Source organism: Thunnus thynnus, chromosome 7 (assembly GCF_963924715.1).
Source record: "Thunnus thynnus chromosome 7, fThuThy2.1, whole genome shotgun sequence".
In the NCBI taxonomy this organism is placed as follows: Eukaryota; Metazoa; Chordata; class Actinopteri; order Scombriformes; family Scombridae; genus Thunnus; species Thunnus thynnus.
In genome coordinates, this window is record NC_089523.1 from 35,582,322 (window position 1) to 35,603,858 (window position 21,537).

Sequence of the window (21,537 nt, forward strand, 5' to 3'; positions counted from 1 at the left end):
CAGATCATACTGTCCCACTTTACAAACCATATTTCCTAAAGTGGGACGATGGAGAATCAGATTGAAATAACAGATATAGAGCATATTTACAGCATATTACATTATTTTTTGATGAACAAACATATCATAAACACATCCTGATAAAAAACTAGCAGGATTGTTTGATTGATAACAAATTTATACCCATCTAAACACTCTCCTCACATGGGTGCTTCCTGTTTGAAGACTGCGCCACCATAATCTATGATTGGATATTTGGGAAGTCATGTGATTTTGATCACATGACATCAAAGCTTGTGTTAACCCATAGTTTTATTGACTCTCATTTGTTTTAGGAAGACCCACACCCACTGGAACTTAGGTGTCCCACATTACAGCGATTCCCGCCATATATAAATATATACATTTACACATATTGCTGAATCTTTTATTTTGGAACGCGGAGTCTGCGGACCGGAAGTGCAGGCTGCAGGTGTTTGCTGCGGCTTCACAGGTGAGCAGAGCGGTGAGCTGCGCGGAGCTGCGGGGCTGCGGACTGATAAGCGGATAGACTTTCTCAGTGTTTCTTCTGATATGAAGACCGAGTGACGCTTCAGACGGAGCGCGAGACCTTCAGGTAAGACACCTGTCTTTGACTCACCTGAGCTGTTTGACGGATCAATTAGCAGCAGCTGCTGCTAAACAAGCGCTGATTGATCCTGATCAGCTGATCATTAACCTCTAATCAGCTGATCATTAACCTGCAACCAGTTGACAGTGATCCGTTAATTAGGCTACCTGTCAGGAGTCTGACGTCAGCTGTTAATTAACGTTAATGATCCGCTGATGAAGCTGCGGAGGAAGTAACGGAATACTTTTACTCAGCTGCTACTGCAGCACTGCAGTATGTGCATGAACAGTTCAGCTGGGAAAGTTCAGTAAACTTTGTGTCTTTGGTCAGAAAACTTTAATGTGTGTTCTTTATACTCACTTTATACATCAACCAGTACTGCGATCTTTGACTTCCCTTAAAGTACCACAGTGTAAAAATTCTCCGCTTCAAGTAGAAATCCTGCTTTCATGATGTAAAAGTTCTCATTTTGACACGGCGCTTTATTCTAACTGATGATTGATGTTTAAATATGCTTCTTCATTTATAAACACGTTGTATGTGATTTTCAAAGTGAAGCGTCAGATAAATGTTGCGCAGTTGAAGAAGAAAGTAGCCTGAAATTAAAGTACTTGAGCAAAGTGCAAGTACTTGTTCTTGAATCTTACTTACATTACTGGAGTAAATGTACTCAGTTACTTTCTACTGCTGTCGTTAACGGGGAGTTCAATCCTGTAACATGAATACACACATACATTATATTACATTATGTTACATTACATTATACGGTATTATATTACATTTATAATATACTATATTACTGTATATTATATTATATTGTATTATTTTATATTATATTACTTTATACTATTATATATTACATTGTATTAAGTTAATTAACCATGCATTTCAAGAATTTTATTCCAGTTTATATCAAGCTGAGTGCACAATACAAGAGCATAGCTTGGGTCATTTCTTGAAGAATGTCCCACTTCCTGTATTAGTGTAACTCAGAAGGATGAGTTGGAAACTCATCGATTTTTAAATGCTTTCTGGATGTGTTGTCTCTATTCTTGGTTAAGTTGTACAATGAAAATCAGTCAATGCCTTTGACAGTGCATACCGCCACAATATGTCTTCTTCCAAAACCTTGGACAGACCACCAGCTGATGAGCACTTTCCAACCTTTAAAACAACAATTATAAAGTATGAGAAAGTTATTCCATCTCTAGTGAATCTGGACCAGGTGGGTCAGCTAATAACATGAGGAGACTGCTTCAGGTAATGTTCAGTCCTGCGATCGAAATATTGCTGGATGCCGAGAAAACCTTTGACAGGATTGAACGGCCATATTAATTTAATATTTTAGCAAAATTTGAATTTGGTCCCCTCTGTATGAAATGGTTTGGAGCACTCTACCATGAACCAGTCTCCTCAGTCAGAAGCAACAACATTCTTTCTGATCCTCTCCATCTATATGGGAGGACACGGCAGTGGTGCCCAGTATCCCCTTTCATATTTATTTTAGCTTTTGAGCCGTTAGCCTGTGCTATTCGTGAAAATCGAGAAATAATGGCTATCTCAATGGGTGAGCGTCAGTTCAAAATTAACTCATACGCTGATGATATTCTATTGACTTTATCTGATCCACTGACCTCCACACCCAACGTGTTAGAGATAATCAATTCATTTAGCTCATTTTCAGGTTATAAAATAAAATTGAATAAAAGTGAAGCCATCCCGCTAAATATTTTTACGCGTTCTGTTCATTTAGGCTCCGCCCCTTTGGTCTGGAAACCTGAAGGAATGAAATATTTACGCATAAATATCAGAACACCAATAAACAAGATCTTCTAATCCACTGGTCCAGGTTTACTAAGAACCATTAGGGATGATTTGAGAAGATGGACAAATATACTTGATATACTTGATATACTAAAAATGAATGTCCTCCCAAGATCCGCTTACATCATATACTCCATTCCTCTTCAAATCCCTCAATATTGGTTTTAAGAAATAAATACTACGTTCTCTCAATTTCTATGGAAAGATAAAAAACCTAGAATAAATCATAAGAAGATATCTATGCTGAGGAGCAAAGGTGGACTGGGTGTGCCTGACCTGTATCTCTATTGATTGAGTTATGGAGGTACAGATAATCACAGAGCATAACAAATCTATTTCTCTAGCATCATTATGGTATTGTCCCAAAGCTATTGCAAGGTTGACTAATCCATTGATAGAATAGGTACCCTGGGTAGGGTTAGGGTCAGCAGGCAGTAACCCATTGATCATCATACCCATGCAAGGTCATCAGACAGGTCAAATTGTGGAGGTCTATACCATAATTCCATTTTCAGAAATGATAACAAAACTGTGGGAGCAAAACCTGAGTATCTCACTCACCCCAGCTGAGTGGGACAGAATTTGGAAGAACTCAGAATCAATGTCCAAATGTGTAAGATTTAGAGTAAAACAATTGAAAATACTGCACAGAGCATACATCACCCCCTCTAGACATAAAAGGATGGCTCAAACCCTGTCATTCTTGTGCTAGCATGGTTGTGGGTGCACTCTCTATGGTTCTGTCCAGCTGTGAAGGCCCTCTGGGATGTAGTCAGGGTCATACTTTCAAAGATCCTGAACATGGATGTAACTATTTCCATCTACATTCTTGCTGCACATCCAGCCCAATGGCATCGATTCTACATTTGCACATTGTAGCATTAGCATGCCTTGCAACAAAACGCATAATTCTCATGAACTGGAAAGTTAGGAAGGCCAATTGTTTTAACTTAAATAAATGGCTGGAGGACTTTCTAAACCCTATAAGTATGGAAGAAGCTGCATCATCCCTGTTATATCTTGATAGGGGAGCAAATGGCATATGGGAAACAATAAGGTCATTCCTGGACTCACAACATCTTGCCCTCTTCTCTTTGTAATTTAACAACGTTATTGTTGGACTCATAATATTCATTCCTGGTCTCAACCATTTTTCCTGTCCCTGTAATGTGATTTTTTTTTTAAAGTATATTTATATGTTGGAGCAAAGCATGTGTTGCTGTAATGTCATGCGCATGCATGTGTTCCTATGGGCACACTGTGGGCCCTATTTTAATGATCTAAAGCGCATGGTGCAAGTGCATTTCAGGTGTGTCCAAATCCACTTTTGCTAGTTTAACGGCGGGAAAAAATGTTCACAGCACCAGGCGCATGGTTCAAAAGGGTTGTCCTTAGTCTCTTAGTAATCATGGGTGTGTTTTTGGCGTAACATGCAATAAACCAATTAGAGTGTCGTCTCCCATTCCCCTTAAAAGCCAGGTGCGCTTGCACCTTGGCGGATTCCTATTATAATGGTGCATTTGCCAAGCAGTAAGAACGGACGCTTCTCTGCAGAGGAAACGGATCTGCTCGTGCACAAAGTGAAAGCGCACGATCCATAACGAGCACACTGCTGCTCCTGGACCCTCCAGTGGCCCCAGACCACCAGTTTAAGATCCTGTTCATTAATTGGTTGCGAATGTATTTTCTTTCAGTTTTTGAAAAGGTTTATTTGGTTTCTTTAAAATCGTTTTGTTCAGTCATGGCGTAACAGGTCAAATCAGCAGGATTTTAATTGTTGAAAGTATGGAAACCTGATCACTGTACTCTCAAAATGTTAAAGAATATTTGTTAAATATTGTTCAGAAATTAAATCATTAATTTTAATCATGTAAAAAATCATCATACACAGTTATCAGGACTTGATCAGGGTGCTGATCCTGCTGCTGGTATCAGATAGAAGCTTTCAAGATTTATTTCCTTCTTTAGTTTAATCATTGTTTTCACCTCATTTCTTTCCTCATGTATTGATGTAGCAGTAAAGTCAATCTGTGTCTGACACGCTGTTCATATCTGTTTGCTGGGTCTTGACAGACATCCTCAACCTGACGGGTCTGTTTTAACACCTCCGTGTTTTCATCCGTCATTACTGTGATTAGTTTATTCTGATAAATATTAGAACTAAGCATTATGACATGTATTTTTTAAAATATGTTAATGTACACAATAATAATTTTTCACATTGTAATCATCTTATTTGTAAGGGTTTGCATGTCTGTGCACTGCCGTGCATCTGTGTGTGTAACAAGCAGAGTTCGGCGTGTTGTGCAGCCGCCTGTGTAGCTGCATATTATTGTCTTGATAATGCACCTTAAAATAACAGTGAAACGCTGCGCCACTGACTTCAGACCAGGTTTTTGTTGTTCAATCGTGCATCCGCTTTCCACTGCCTCAAGATAGCAATGCGCCAACAATGTGCCTGACCACATCTCATTTTAAGACTACGGGCACTCTGATGGGTGCAAGTACATTTGCTATTTAAACAATGTGGGCGCTGGACAGGAAAACGACAACTGTGTCGGTTTTAAACTAGCAAAGACATTTGTGTCGCGCTTGGAAACACATGCATAAAATAATTTAACACTCTAACCCTCCCCCTCCCTCCACTGGTTTGTCTTGTCTGTGCAATAGCCATGTCCTTGTTTTTATCATACTGTCTGTAATGGACAATCTATAATAAAATCAAAATGGAAAAAACATCATATCATATCATATCATATTTATTATTAAGGCCTGAGAAGAAGTGCCAATGATCCCTGGCAGGAAGGACGAGGAACCTATATGTTTTTGTTATTATTCTCCGTCGCCATTGTTTTTTTGGGGGCTTGCAATGCTCAAAAACTCACGAAAATTGGCACACACATAAGAAATGGTGAAAACTAGAAAGCCCTCTAGTGACTGGGCTCGGGCCTGGCCATCGGGTTCCATAACGCCCCCAAACACAGATCCATGTTGGGATAAAGTTAGTTGGATGCTTATGATGATGCATTGGGACTTTTCCTGCTAAATGGCCCAGCGAGCCCGTCGCAGGCCGCAGATTTTTTTTTTCTTGACCCTGAACGCAACACTGCTCTGTGCACTGTGACAGCCAGGCACGTTGGAAGTAGAGAGCAAGTCGAGACAGAGAGACAGAAAGAGTAACGTTAGTTGGCAGTTACACATCTCGTATGGCAGCAAATGCATTTAGAGCCTAAATGACTTAGCAGCAAGATGGATGGTGGAAAAAAGAGGAAGGATGGAGCAGAGAGGCAAAGAGAGGAAAAAAGAAAGGTAAATTAATTCAATTCAATTTTATTTATATAGTGCCAAATCACAAGAATCTAGACTGAACTCTTTAATTTACAGAGACCCAACAATTCCCCCATGAGCCACACTTGGCGACAGCAGTAAGGAAAAACTCCCCTTTAACGGGTAGAAACCTCAAGCAGAGGTAGGCGCCATCTGCTTTGACCGGTTGGGTTGAGAGAGAAAGAAGGGAGGGGGGACAGAGAAGCAGAACAACAACAGCAACAGCAACAACAACAACAACATACATGACTAGCAACAACAAACAGCAGCAACAGCAGGAAGGACATCCTCACTAAACGCGGCCCCTGGGGTTTCCTGCGAGATGAAAGCACAAAAACTCCGGGGAAGAAGCAAAGTTAGTGACATGCATTGATGTTACATGAATGCATACAGATGGAGAGGAGGAGGAGGAGAGAGGAGCTCAGTGCATCATGGGAAGTCCCCCAGCAGTCTAGGCCTATAGCAGCATCACTAAGGGCTGATCCAAGGCGAGCCTGGTCGGCCCTAACTATAAGCTTTATCAAAAAGGAAAGTTTTAAGCCTACTCTTAAACATAGAGAGGGTGTCTGCACCCCGGACTGAATCCGGTAGATGGTTCCACAGGAGAGGAGCCTGATAGCTGAAGGCTCTGCCTCCCATTCTACTTTTAAAGACTGTAGGAACCACCAGTAAGCTGCATTCTGGGAGCGCAGTGTTCTAGTGGGATAATACGGTATTATGAGCTCTTCAAGATATGATGGTGCCTGACCATTAAGGGCTTTGTAAGTTAGGAGAAGGATTTTAAATTCTATTCTAGATTTTACAGGAAGCCAATGTAGTGAAGCTAAAATGGGAGAAATGTGGTCTCTTTTTCTAGTTTTAGTCAGAACACGTGCAGCTGCATTCTGGACCAGCTGGAGAGTCTTTAGAGACTTGTTAGGGCAGCCTGATAATAAGGAATTGCAATAATCCAGCCTAGAAGTAACAAATGCGTGAACTAGTTTTTCTGCATCTTTTAGGGACAGGATGTGCCTGATTTTTGAGATATTACGTAAGTGAAAAAAAGCAGTCCTTGAGATTTGATTTATGTGGGAGTTAAAGGACATATCCTGATCAAAGATAACTCCCAGATTCCTTACGGTGGTGCTGGAGGCCAGGGTAATGCCATCCAGAGCAGCTTTATCATTAGATAATGTGTTTCTAAGGTGTTTAGGGCCAAGCACAATAACTTCAGTTTTATCTGAGTTTAGTAGCAGAAAATTGCAGGTCATCCAGGTCTTTATGTCGTTAAGGCATGTTTGGAGTTTGTTTAACTGATTGGGTTCATCTGGCTTCATTGATAAATATAATTGAGTGTCATCTGCATAACAATGAACATTTATGGAGTGTTTCCTAATAATATTACCTAAAGGAAGCATATACAAGGTGAACAGAACTGGTCCAAGTACAGAACCTTGTGGAACTCCGTGTCTAACTTTTGCCTTCACAGAGGATTCATCATTAACATGTAGAAACTGAAATCGGTCTGATAAATAGGACTTAAACCAGCTTAATGCAGTTCCTTTAATGCCAATTAAATGTTCCAGTCTCTGCAAAAGGATTTGATGGTCAATTGTGTCGAATGCAGCACTAAGATCTAACAGGACAAGTATAGAGACAAATCCTTTGTCCGATGCAGTTAGGAGGTCATTAGTGACTTTCACCAGTGCTGTCTCTGTGCTATGATGCCTCTAAATCCTGACTGAAAATCCTCAAATAAACTATTGTTATGTAGAAAGTCACATAACTGATTAGAGACTGCTTTCTCAAGGATCTTAGAGAGAAATGGAAGGTTAGATATAGGTCTATAATTGGCTAAAACACCTGAATCAGGAGTAGGCTTCTTAAGAAGAGGTTTAATTACAGCTACTTTAAAGGACTGTGGTACATAGCCTGTTACTAAAGACAGATTGATCATATCTAGTAAAGAAGTGCTAACTAAGGGTAAGGCTTCCTTAAGCAGCCTAGTTGGGATGGGATCTAAGAGACAGGTTGATGGTTTAGCTGAACAAATCATTGAAGTTAGTTCAGACAAGTCTACTGGAGAAAAACAGTCCAAATATATGTCAGGATTTACAGCTGTTTCTAAAGTGCCTGTGTTTGGGGAGAGAACAGTGCCTGTTGAGGGCAGGAGGTGGTTAATTTTGTCTCTAATAGTTAGAATTTTATCATTAAAGAAGCTCATAAAGTCGTTACTACTGAGAGCTATAGGAATACATGGATCAGTAGAGTTATGACTCTTTGTCAGCCAAAGTGCTGAAAAGGAACCTAGGGCAGTTTTTATTCTCTTCTGTTAATGCTGAGTAATAGGCGGCTCTGGCATTACAGAGGGCCTTCCTATATGTTTTAAGACTATCTTGCCAGACTAAGTGAGATTCTTCCATGTAATAAAGTACATTTATTACATGGAAGACAGATTGATCATATACAATACAGCAATTAAAAAAATAATGAAGCCTTGAACCAGGTATGAACGGGCCTGTAGCACAGGAGCCGCTCCCTGGACCTGAGCCTGCTCTCACTATGTACAAGTACAGATGAACTACATGACCACGTTTGAATGGGCACAAGTCAGGCACAGCCTGCGCTCGTCTCACATTCATCACCATTCACTCTCACAGGTCAAATATAAACTAGATCTCTGTTAACATGTTAACATCAACACTAAAAATATAGTGTAAAGTACATTTATTACATGTAACATTGTCACTAAAGGAGGCAGAGGAATAGCTAAACATATGACACACAAAGCAAGAGACAGAGAGAGAGTGAGAGCGAGAGAGAGAAACCATTGCTAATTGCTAAGCTAAACTGCTAAGGTAAAGCAGCTAGCAGACACTCATTTGCACACTGATGGCGCAGCCTTCGGGAGCAATGTGGGCTTCAGCATCTTGCTCAAGGACACTTCAACATGCAGACTGGAGGAGCCAGGGATCGAACCGCTGGCCTTCTGATTAGTAGATGACCCGCTCCACCTCCTGAACCACAGCCACCGCGTTTCATATAATGCAATATAGTAGATTAGATTAGATTAGATTAGATTAGATTAGATTATACTATACTATACTATATTATACAACACGTGGCTCTGACCAAGCAATCTGATTGGTCAACTAGACATTTAGAACATGCTCAAATCAGCATGACAGCACACCTAGCCACGCTCAAATGAAAAAGCCTCATCGCTAGAAATATTACTCCGCCATTCATTAGACCTACAGACCGTGACGTCGCACTGACAACAACGGTCCTTTCTGGGTAGACGACTGGTGGTTGATGTGAATTGCGGAGATATGTGAACTTGGCAAACTTGTTTTTTTCTGTTGTCATTTTCAGCCGTAACTGTAACGTTTGAAGATATATAATTAAACATGGTGGTCCGACCTATCTGACGTTTCTGCTGCCGTTATTTTATGTACTGTGTTGCTTTGCTAGTGTCTTTTGTTTGTTTTGTTTTGTGGGGAGATCTGCGGTGAAAACCCGGAGCAGAGTTTTGAGTTGTCTTTCTTTTATGTTTGTGAAACTGGATTGGACTGATCTGATTAGGGGTTATAGGGAAAACAAAACGGACCCTTTACTGAGTGGATTGAACTCTGAAACTGTGGGACAAGTTACACTCACACACACACATACAAAACCTGAACCCTCCTTCACTCTTCATCGTTACCTGGCACCCTCATTCACAGAAAAACTTTCATTTTCCCTTCAGATGAGAGTTTATCTCAGCTTCCACTCCAGCATCCCCCATCAGCTGTGTTGGTGCTACGGCACTACTAGCTGAAAACTGTATGTGAAGTTTGCGGATGTACTAGTTAAATCTGTCCATGGAAAATTTATTTTTTCAGCAGACATCTTAGTTACAACAAGATTGAGCTAGCAAAGCAGTTCTTTTGTTTATATATTTATTCAGTTTGGGGAATCCCATGATCCCTAGAAAGCATTAGCTGAAGTTGGCTAGCTGAGTCAACAGGGACTAGAAATTGTCTCTGTTGCTAGGTCGTTTATAAGGATCGGTCTACTTGCTGGAGTAGTAAACTAGGCTTCATTACATAGGATTCTACTGACGTGAGTGATTGTTTTCTAGGTTTTAGTCATACCCCATGTATTTCCATGGAAATTCGCAATATGAATACATTTTGTTTATATCTTTTATTTTGTTGGTAAATGTTGTATAATGGCAATATCACACTCGAGGGGGTGCTTACACTTCAGTGATGCTTACAGAACTTGGCGCAAGCGTCTCGTTCCTGACCACATCACTGTTGTGCCAGCAATGACGGTAAAGCATACCCTCTCATGTAATATTGCTTAATTACATTATAGTATGTTATATTATATTATAGTATATCATATAATATTACATTACAATACCTAACACTCATTAAATGAAGTCAGTTAGAAACATGTTAATAGATGTTAAAAGATTTCTGATTATCAGCCAAAATACTTGTTTGTTTGTTTGTTTGTTTATGACATCATGTTAGACAGACAGAACCGTGATGATTTTAATGACTACTCAAAGGATGAATTAGTGTTTGCTGTAGCGCCCCCTTCAGGACAAACTGTCATGAACTCTGATATATTAGTATTTCTTTGTTTCCTCTGCAGGAGGACGAGCAGCGTCGCAGCAGCGCAGCGTCATCATTGGCTGAGAACCAGCTGGAGGCGGAGTCAGATAGCGTGGGCGGGACTTCCTCTGAGCAGTGGACAAGATGCTGCTGACATCCTGCTACGCGCCCTGGAGCAACACCTGGCTCTGGTAAACAAACAGACAAATAAACACAAACAAACCAACCAACAGATAAACAAACAAACAGACAAACAAATGGACAACAAACAAACAAATAACAAACATACAAATAAACAGACAAACATGTAATAGACACATGTAATAAATACATAAACACATGTAATAAACAAACAAGTGTTATACAGTGAACAAATAAACATATGTAATAATACATAAATATGTAATAAACAATTAAACATGTAGTAAATAAAGGTTAGGATGACCCAGTTTGAGAACACATTAAAACAACAAATCAACATGTAAACACGTAGAATAGCTGTTAGAACCTTTCACCCTGCAGGATCTAAACTCAGCTGATTGATCAGTGATCAGTGATTGGTGGGGATGTCTACACTGACTCACCTGTCTGTTTCCCCTCAGGTGTGTCCTGGTGCTCTTGACAGCTTCACCAGCAGTTCATGGGGTGAGTTCCTTTATTTTGCCTTCCTGTGGACGGCTTTGAACCAAATGTATTTACATGTGCATGAGTATTGAACCCAAGTCTTTGGAAATTGCTCTCTAGAGCCTTAAGAGTTATTATAAAATGTTGTCAGATCACCTGTCGGCACCTGTCAATTAGTGCCTGGTTGTGTATAAACATGAGCTATGAACTCAGTAAACCAAACTAAACATTAACAGCTGCAGCCTAAGTAACATCTCACTTATTAACTGTATATTAACAGCAATGTGAAGTATGAAAGATTAAAACGGAATAAATGCAGCATTTCTTAAACATTTCATGCTCTACACAGATCAGCAGGTTCTTATTTAAACTACAATACTAACCTGCGAGGAGCAGAGAGCTGAATGCTGTCGGCCTATAAAACTGTTTCATAGGATCCTGGTTATCAATTTTTCAGAGGATCCTGCTTTTGTGTTGCACCTGATCCTGGTGTTGAGAAACCTGGATCTGCTACCTGGAGTAGTCTGATAGAAACCAGGACATTGAGGCCTGTAAACCCCTGATCCTGGTTCCTCATCATCCTCTGTTGGCTGAGATGCACACAGATGATTAGAGACCTGCATCCTGTTAGAATCATGTAAACATGAATAACCAGGTTTTTCATGTTCATGACATTTTCATCGCAGCGACGCAATCTGACAAGCCAGCCTGTGCACAAGCATACATTCTCCTCAATCTGGCGGGACCAGAGGCCACTAAAAGTGATCAGCCTTTTGTGTGCACAGGAGAAATGAAAGAGCCTGGCCAGGGAGGGCACATCCTCTTTCCCATGGAATCCAAAGACAATCCTGAATGCCTCAAGAGAAAATTTCAAGAAATATGCAACCCTCAAACCAATGTTACTATGGAAAGACACAAGTTCAACACACGTCAGCAGAGGACTGGTGAGACAATTGAATCATATGTCAGTGATTTAAGGATCTAAGCAAAAAGCTGCAATTTTGGAGAATCTCTACGAGGAGTACTCCGCAGCACTCAGTGACAAATGTTGATGCAGTCCAGGCTAGGTTCATGAGAAAACAAAAGCATGAGATAAAAATGGAAAACAGAAAAAAGAAAAAAAAATGGGATGCAGTGCATTGCCAACTGCACAACTGTGGAGGTAGTCATGCAGCTAAGAGAGACAAATGCCCAGCTTTTGGTCAAGAGTGCCATGCCTGCAAAAAAAGGAATCATTTTAAAAACGTTGCAAGTCCAAACAACAGTCCTACAATGGGCAGAGACCTAGGACAGATGAAATGGAATAACACTGAAAATGAGTGTTGACTCAACTGATGCACAGATAGAAGAAAATGATGAAGCTTTTGTCAAAGTGCAAATTAATGGCACTCCAGTTGAAATGAAGGTTGACAAGTGCAATGTTTTGTTGAAAAAGGTATTTGAGCAAGTAAAAAATGAAGAACAAATAAGAGCATGCATTAAATTCACAAACCTTGTTGCGTTCAGGGGCAGTAAAATCAAAACTCTTGGTATGATTAAGTTGCAGTGCCACCAAAGGGACAGCCATACACGTTGCCATTATACATTGTTCAAGATGTTCTGCCACTGCTTAGTTACATGCATGCAGGCAAATTGGACTTGTCTCATTCAGTAAAGACGTTTAACAGTTAAGCCCCACTGATGATGATCTGTCCCATCAAATTCAAACAGAATACAGCATTCTCTTCACTGATGAGCTTGGAAAGGTACCCGTAACCTATTCCATGATACATCACCCAGATGTGAGACCTGTTGTTTGTCCTGCATATGGCGTTCCTGTGGCTATGAAAGACAGAGTCAAATCTGAGCTGGACAGGATGCAGGAATTGGGTGTCATCACTCCTGTCTCTGGGTGTCATCTATGGTTGTCACTAACAAAAAGGACAAACAGGAAATCAGCGTCTGTATCAATTAAAGAGACCTAAACACTGCTTTGAAAAGGCAACATCACCCTACGTGTACTGTGGAGGAAGTGGCTGCACAGCTGTCAAATGCAACTGTGTTTTCCATCTTAGATGCAAAGAACTCTTTTTGGCAGATTTCATGTGACCACACATCATTGATGCTGACCACATTTAGCACTTCTTTTGGTTGCTACGGGTTTCTACAGATGCCATCATAATTGATGACATAATCATCGGAGGTAAAAATGTTGAAGAACATTATGCCAACTTGAGAAAAGTGCTCAGTCATGCCAGAGGTGAACTTAATGCTCTCAAGTGCAGGTTCTGGCTGAACCAGGCCACAAATTAAGGCCTCAAAGCCAACCCCACCAAAGCAAAAGCAATAGTGAAATGCCAGTGCCAGCAGATGTCCCAGCTCTGCAAAGATTTCTAGAGATGGTCAACTACCTTGGAAATTTCATTCCAAACTAAAGTCAGCTGAAGGCTCCACTGTGACAACTCACACACAAAGACACTGAAGGGACTTGGCATGAACAGCAGCAAAATCCTCATGGACACTAACTGAGACAGAAACCAGATATGCTCAAATCCAAAACGGGCTACGTTGTTTGCGTGTTCAAAATTCAATTATTATATATACCATACTGAAAAAGCCCATACACGCAGCACTGGCAAGACTACAAAGGATGATGTTAAGACTTGATAATAACAGTATCACTCTCATGTACAAAAGTGGAAAACAAATGCACCTGACACTCTGTCTCAAGCTCCCACAGTTCAGCAAGCTGATGAGGAGGACGGTTTTGATGTGAAGACAGTCAACTACATGTCCTCTTCTCTCTTTAAAGAGTTAAGGAGACACACAGAAACTGACAAAAGCCTGCAGACACTCAGCACTATCATCAGACATGAATTGCCCAGCAAACAGCATAATCTTCCACATGCCATTCATCCTTATATTCCTTTCAGAGATGAACTAACTATTGAAGACTACAAAAGGAGTACATCAGCATCATGCACAGAGGGCATTTTGTTGCAGAAGCTACTAAACAGAGAGCAAGAGGCATATTATATAGAGATTTCTGGCCTACATTAACAGACAACATCAACAAAGAGATACAGTTATGCACTGTGTGTAACAGCACAAAATCACACCAGCAGAAAGAATCCCTCAGCTACATTCAATTCCAGACCTGCTTTGGCCGACTGTGGCAACAGACATCCTTGAATAGTGCAGTCAATAGTACTTAGTGCTAGTGGACTCATATTCAGGCTGGTTTTACCTGCTTCATGACGCTACCTCAGTAACACTCATCTCAATCAGACACTTTTCAGTTCATGGAGCACCACACACCCCCAGACAGCGCCAGACAGTTTTCAAGCCAGCGCTTTAAAGACTTTGCCGCACAGTGTTACTTCACTCATGTTACCAGCAACCCAGAGTATCCCCAATCTAATGGGTTAGCTGAAAAAGCTGTCTGCAGTGCCCAGCAACTCAAGGAGAAATCGCACAGAGACAGAACTGATGTTTTTCTCAACCTCTAAATCTCAGAAATGTGCCACGTGACACAAGGCTAAGATCTCCTGCACAGAGACTAATATCAAGGCAAACACATAGTACTCCCCCGATCTCAAGGAAGCTGCTTGAACCACCGTACGCGTAGACCATCGGAGGTAAAAGCTCAGCTTCCCAATAAGAGACTGTCGCAAAAGTTGTGCTATGACAGATCAAGCCGTCCACTTCAGCCTCTGATGGAAGGGCAGGTTGTCAGGTTGCAGACCCCACAAGGTTAAAACTGGATGAGAAAGGAGATTTGCAAGGAGCCCAGATCTTATCTCATTCAAGGAAATCTGTACAGGAGAAATCACCAAAACATTTTGTCTGTAGTCGAGCCTGCCCTAGCACAGCTCAATGTAAGTGACACTGACCACCAGGATACTGGACTTTGGTCAAAATAATATAACACTCTCACAAGAGATAGACAGGAAATGATGGACACTGAGCAGTTCCAGGTTGAGGTGCCTCTGGCAAACCTACCCTCAAACACTTCACTGAAAGTCTCTACAAGACACGCTCAGGTTATGCTAGCAAGCTAAATCCCAAATACAGAGACTGAATTCACTTGTCAGTTAAATATACATAAGCACATTGTTCAGGTTAATTCATAAGTGTACTAAGAGCTGTCAATCAGGTGTTCAAGTCAATATATCAAGTATGTCTTCTATGTTGTGACCTCAGTTTTCTGTTTCACAGTGTGTATATTTGTTTGGCTATAATAACTGATATATGGTTGTCATATCCGTTGCTGAATATATTTGCTGTTACTTGCTGGTGTCCTGTTAGTTCTGGTTAGTGTCACTGCTGCCATGTTTGTTATGTTGCATCCTCGATATCATGGTCGATAAACCAGACATGTTTGCCTTATTCATGCAAACATCCAGCACTACTGATCCTTATTTATCCTGTCACAGTTATTGATACTGGTGATCGCAGTTATTGATCGTGGTGATCACAATTATTGATCATGGTAGGTTAACAGAGTTATTGATCCTGGTTATCACAGTCCTAATTATAGGGTCAATTATGCTCTTGAGGGATTTTAAGTCTAGTGAACATCATTTCTTATTCACCCAACAGGAAAACTTCTTCAATCTCAAAACAAAAGCATGAAAACAGGGTTTGTATGTTTGTTTATCTGCATGTAATATGACAAGCTATGAAACTTTGAGCCAGCTCACGACTCACAGCTCACACGTTCACAGTTAAACTCTGGTGTTTTGTGTTTAAGATTGAGATGTACTGATGAGGGGCAGATGGAGGGATGATGGGGGATATATGGAGGACAGAAGGAGGGATGATGGAGGACAGATGGAGTATAAATGAAAGATACATGGAGGACAATTGGAGGGATGATTGAGGATAGATGGAGTATAGATGGAGGACAGATGGAGGGATGATAGAGTATAGATAAGGACAGATGGAAGGATGATGGAGGATAGATGTAGGACAGATGGAGGGATGATGGAGTATAGATGGAGGGCAGATGGAGGGCTGATGGAGTATAGATGGAGGGCAGATGGAGGGATGATGGAGGATAGATGGAGGACAGATGTAGGACACAGAGCTGTTGTGAGGGCAGACAGCTACAGAACATTAGTCCTGACAGCAGATAGAGCGATAGCCACATTCCTGCTGCTGATAGCCACGCCTGACTGCTAACCCCGTTTACACAACGCCACAGGAATGTAGCCTGCAACACAAACACTGCTGCATGCTGGGAAACTCTCCGTCTGGGGCCCACAGTGTCAAAAAACACTCAGATACTGAAGATCTATAAAGAGTGACAGTTAGTGTCTATACATGAAAAGTGACAGTTAGTGTGGATATATAAAGAGTTACAGTTCGTGTGGATATATAAAGAGTTACAGTTCGTGTGGATATATAAAGAGTTACAGTTCGTGTGGATATATAAAGAGTTACAGTTCGTGTGGATATATAGTGCTACTTGAAAGTTTGTGAACTCTTTAGATTGCTCTATTTCTGCATAAATGTGACCTAAAACGTGATCAGATTTCCTTGCAACTCCTAAAACTAGATAAAGAGACTTCAGTCAAACAAATGAGACAAAAACCTTACACTTGTTTGTTTATTTATTGAGGAAAATGATCCAATGTTATATGTTTGTGTGAGGCATAAGTATGTGAACCTCTAGGATTATGAATACATTTGAAGGTGAAATTACAGTCGGGAGATTCAATCAATGGGATGACAATCCAGTGTGAGTCTGGGAGGCCCTGCCTTATTATAAGAAGAGAAATCTGGGTCTTCACTGTCAAACTCTGAGCTTCACAGGTTTGTGGAAGTGTGTCATGGCTCAAACAAAGGAGATTTCTGAGGACCTTAGAAGAAGAGTTGTTGATGCTCACCAGGCTGAAAAAAGGTTACAAAACCATTTCTAAAGAGTTTGGACTCCACCAGTCGACTGTCAGACAGACATCCAACACCATTGTTTCCCTCCCCAGGAGTGGTCTAACAACAAAGATCACACCAAGAGCAGGTGTGTAATAGTTCAGGAGGCCATGAGGGACCCCAGGGTAACATCAAGGAAACTAAAGGTCTCTCTTGCAGTGGCTACAGTCACTGTTAATGAGTCCACCATCGGGAGAACATTGAACATCAATGGTGTTCATGGCAGAGTTGTAAGGAGAAACCCACTACTCTCCAAACAGAACATTGCTGCCGTCTATGGTTCACTGAAGACCACGTGGAGCCAGAAGGTGATTGGAACAATGTACTGTGGATGGATGAGACCAAAATCCAAATTTTCGGCTTGAATTAGAAGCGTTACGTTTGGTGATGAGCAAACACTGCATTCCAGCGTAAGAACCTGAACCCATCTGTGAAACATGGTGGTGGTGGTATCATGGTTTTGGCTGCTTTGCTGCCTCTGAACCAGGACAGCTTGCAATCATTGAAGGAGCTGTGAGTTCTGAGTCGTACCAGCAAATTCTACAGGAAAATGTCAAGATATCCGTCTGTGAACTGAAGCTCAACAGAAAGTGGGTCATGCAGTAAGACAATGACACTAAACGACAAGTCGTTCTACCAAAGAACGGTTAAAACAGAAGAAAGTCTTGACCTTAATCCTATGAAATACTGTAGAAGGACCTGAAGCAGACAGTTCATGTTGAGAAGCCCACCAGCATCCCTGAGTTGAGACTGTTCTGTGAGGAGGAATGGGCTAAAATTCCTCCAAGCTGATGTGCAGAGCTGATAAACAGTTACTGGAAACATTTGGTTGAAGTTATTGCTGCAAAAGGGGGTCACACCAGTTACTGAAAGCAAGGGTTCACATGCTTCTGCCTCCCACAAATATGTAACATTGATAAGATAATTTTCCTCAATAAATAAATTAATAAGTATAATGTTTTTGTCTCATTTGTTTAATTGGGTTCCCTTTAGTTGTAGGATTTATGTGGCATTTAGTGAGGATATATAAAGACTGACAGAGTGGATATATGAAAAATATACAGATGTGTTTTAATTTAAGACATACATAATAAACATACATGTTTTACTAAAAGTTTTACATTATAAACACTGTGTGTTACATTGTAAACACATGTGTTCTAATATACATTATACATTCTAAACACATGTACTTTTTTATATAAGCGTGTCTTTGGCTCAGGAGGTAGAGCAGGTTATCCAGTAATCAGAAGATTGGCGGTTTAATCCCCAGTTCCTCCAGTCCTGATATGAAGATTCTGATACTGAACCCCAATGTGCTCCCGCTGGTTGGTGTGTGAGTGTGTGTGTGTGAACGTCTTGATGAACACGTTGGCACCTTGCATGGCGACGTTTACCATCAACATATGAATGGATGTGAATGAGTGATAGTTGACCTACATTGTAAAACACTTTGAGTGATCAAAAGACTAGAAATGTGCTAAATAAATGCAGCCTATTTACCATTTATATGGCGTTCATTATAAACACATTTTATAAGTTGTTATCAACACGTGTTTTAATTTAAGGTGTACATTATAAACATTTGTGATTTGGACTTTGCAGCAGAAGTTGGTGGTTCATGGAGAGCAGAGTTTAAAGCTGTGATCGTTTGATTCATATCTGATGAACAGAAGCTGCTTCACATCTGTGCTCATTCAGACTGTTCAAAGAGTGTGTGAGTCAGAAAAAATGAAGCATGATTGTCACTGATGTTATCTGACACACACACACACACACACACACACAGTCAGCTGTCTGCTTCCTGAGAATCTCGGAGATGCTTGTCGGTCTTTGGAGAGTGTTTACATTCCTCACTGTCTGAACACAGAGCAGAAAATACACCCCAAAACACAAAATTATCTCTGCTGAAGTCTGAACAATGGGGCAGAATATACACCTTCCTCCTCTTAAATCATGGTTCACCAGAACCTCTCTGAACTCCTTCTAAACCTGAGTTTGTGCTTCAGTGACGTCAGAAGCTGCAGTCCTTCTGACCTCCTGGTACCTGTCTGCCTCTTTAGGAGTCACCTGAAATTACTCCCTCACCACCACGACAAGCACCGCAGACCCTCTGGCTACAGCTCCAAGTGACTGCTTCCACAATTCTGCAGACAGTTTATTCAGACTTCATGTCCTCAGCTTCCCCAAGATGCAGGAAAAAGATCCCCCGGAGTTGTGAGCTGAAGACCTTGTGGACAGTCAGATGTTCTCAGTTCACCCTCACTACCTGTTTTGGTTTATCGTGCTCACCACCAGGTGGTGCTCAGCTCTGCTCCTATCTGTAGTGTCGAAAGCCGCGTTCAGACCAAATCCAGCAGTGTGTGAAAAACTGCAGCCCTCCCAATGAGGGGTGTGCGTTTACGCTGTGGGGGTGGGGACTGCATAGGGCTCAGCAAAAAAACGCAGCAGCCTTCCGGCAAAAAGTTGAATCAAGATCAACTTCTGCCTAAACGCAATCTGACATCATGCTGTGTTGGCCAATTACATACATGCAAGCGCACATTCCTAGTGGATTACTTTGTAACAGGAACCATGTGACAACCTTCTGAAGAAAGATAAAACATTTGCAGCGATGAAAACTTTGTAAAATCCTTTCTGTGACTTTTACAAACCGCCACACAGTGTTTTGGCTTCTGATAAGTCCTTAAATGCATTAATCTGTAACCCCAACTCAACTTCCTGAACATGGCCTCGGGGTGCATCCTAACACTCACACTCGAACTCTAGAGCACTGCAATGCGCATTCAAGCTCTATCAGGTAGGCAGGTGTGTCTCAAGTCTGAAATATGCCAACACACACTGCACTTAACGCACGCCGGATGAACACGTCCGACACTTCTTTGAAGAGGTATTAAGACTCCATGGTGTATTGAACAACACCTTTCCCACTGTTGGCTTTGGTGCGCTGATAGTTTGGTTTTCGCCCCGACAATCATCAGTAGACAGGAAGAAGTTGAAGTATAACTATATTTAATTGCTTTATTAATTGTATTTATCCTATCAGAATGTGCAGTCATCTGACTGTAACTGTGACCTAACTGTGGCCATGTACAGTATTTTTATTTGCATGAGTGACGGGGTGTCCTGTTAATCAAGAGTATCTCAGTGAGCTCTGATAAACCTCCACACTCTGAGGTCTGAACAGGTACTGAGACTGAGACAGTTACAGGAAATACTTCACACAAGAGGCCGCTAGACTACTTACAATACCGCAAGTGTGGGTGTTGGGACGGACCCACAGCCACAGATCTGATGACACAAATACAAAGTCCATTTGTCTTTGGCCTAAGGTGTTCTAGCATCAGGTACTTTATGAACCACCTTATGCTCAAATACGGTGTCTAACAAAGATGTCCAACAACAAATACCAGAGCAGTTCCTCCCACATGAACTACATAGTCCTCCAGGCAGCATCCTCTGCAAGACTCCAGCCAGAGACTCCCAAAAGGCTGGATGCTCCGAGCCAGACACTTCTTTTCAGCATCACCCACTGTAAAGAGGAGACCATCCTTATGTCTAAGTTTCATCACACCCCCCCAGTGACTTTCCCCCTGATAACTATGAAAAGGAGAGAGTGCAGAGACGGAGAGGTGATGTTTTCACAGCTGGGGGTCAGGACGCCAAGGGCCTTTGCCTGCCACCTGATTGGCAAAGGACCTGAATCTTATATCCAGCTTCGCCAGTGTTGGGCCAACAGGGCAGCGGCCCCATGGCTGTAGTTCCTCTCAGGCCTGACTTGGCTTCTGAAGGTCCAAGGCCACGTTCAGATCAAAACCGGCAGTCTGGCACTATGATGCAGGGGGCTACAATGGTGGGAGTGTGTTGACTGAGATGCCAGTGAGACAATGAAATATGATCCAGGAAGTCGAGTTGGAGTCACAGATTAATGTGTTTTATCTTAATGTTTCATCTTTAATGTTTTATCTTTTATTGTAACGGTTATGAGTTAAATCAGTTGAATATGGTGCTCATGTTACCAAGTAATCCACCAGGAATGTGTACTTGCATGTATGTGATTGGCCAATACAGCGTTATGTCGGGTTGCATTGCCAGACAGCGCCCCCCCCCCCCCCAGCCTTAAACACACTGCTGGTGTTTTCTCACTCGCTGCCAGATTTGGTCTGAATGTGGACTAAAAGAGTTCTGGACTGCAGAAAAAACAAACTGCTGCTACTTGTCATGATCGTTACTGTTCCCCTGCAAAACTCACCTGGAAGTCAAACAAAAGACGACCAGAGGAGATTAAACTCATCGTGCTGATGTCAAAGTGACATGTCTGAACTGAACCGATGTCATATCAATATCATGATGATGTCACACTGATGTGTGTTTTCTCTTGGTTTCCAGGGTGACCAGACGGAGCCGTGTGGTGGACGGGACTGCTCCATCTGTCAGTGCTTCCCAGCCAAAGGAGCGAGGGTGAGACTCCGCCCACTCACTCACCCAACAGCCAATCACAGACCTGTGACACATTCACTGTAAGCTTGTAAACGGCAGAGCTGCTGTAAAAACAACAAACGTGTTCTGTGATGAGCTGAGGAGGAGTGTTGGTGTTAAATTAGCAGCTGTTTACCTGAACTGAGTCAGCAGATTCCACACACACACACACAC

At 41.6% G+C, this 21,537-nt stretch overlaps 1 protein-coding gene across 1 annotated transcript in view; it reads left to right on the top strand.

Moving 5' to 3' along the window:
* Positions 1-504: 504 nt before the first annotated feature.
* Positions 505-21,537, top strand: part of col4a4 (collagen, type IV, alpha 4) — a 94,204-nt gene continuing 73,171 nt past the window's right edge. Inside the window, exons 1-4 of the mRNA XM_067595725.1 lie at positions 505-616; positions 10,388-10,538; positions 10,950-10,992; positions 21,274-21,345. Of these exons, the coding sequence (XP_067451826.1) occupies positions 10,492-10,538; positions 10,950-10,992; positions 21,274-21,345 (162 nt within the window). The 5' untranslated portion in view covers positions 505-616; positions 10,388-10,491. The remainder of the gene's footprint in view (positions 617-10,387; positions 10,539-10,949; positions 10,993-21,273; positions 21,346-21,537) is intronic.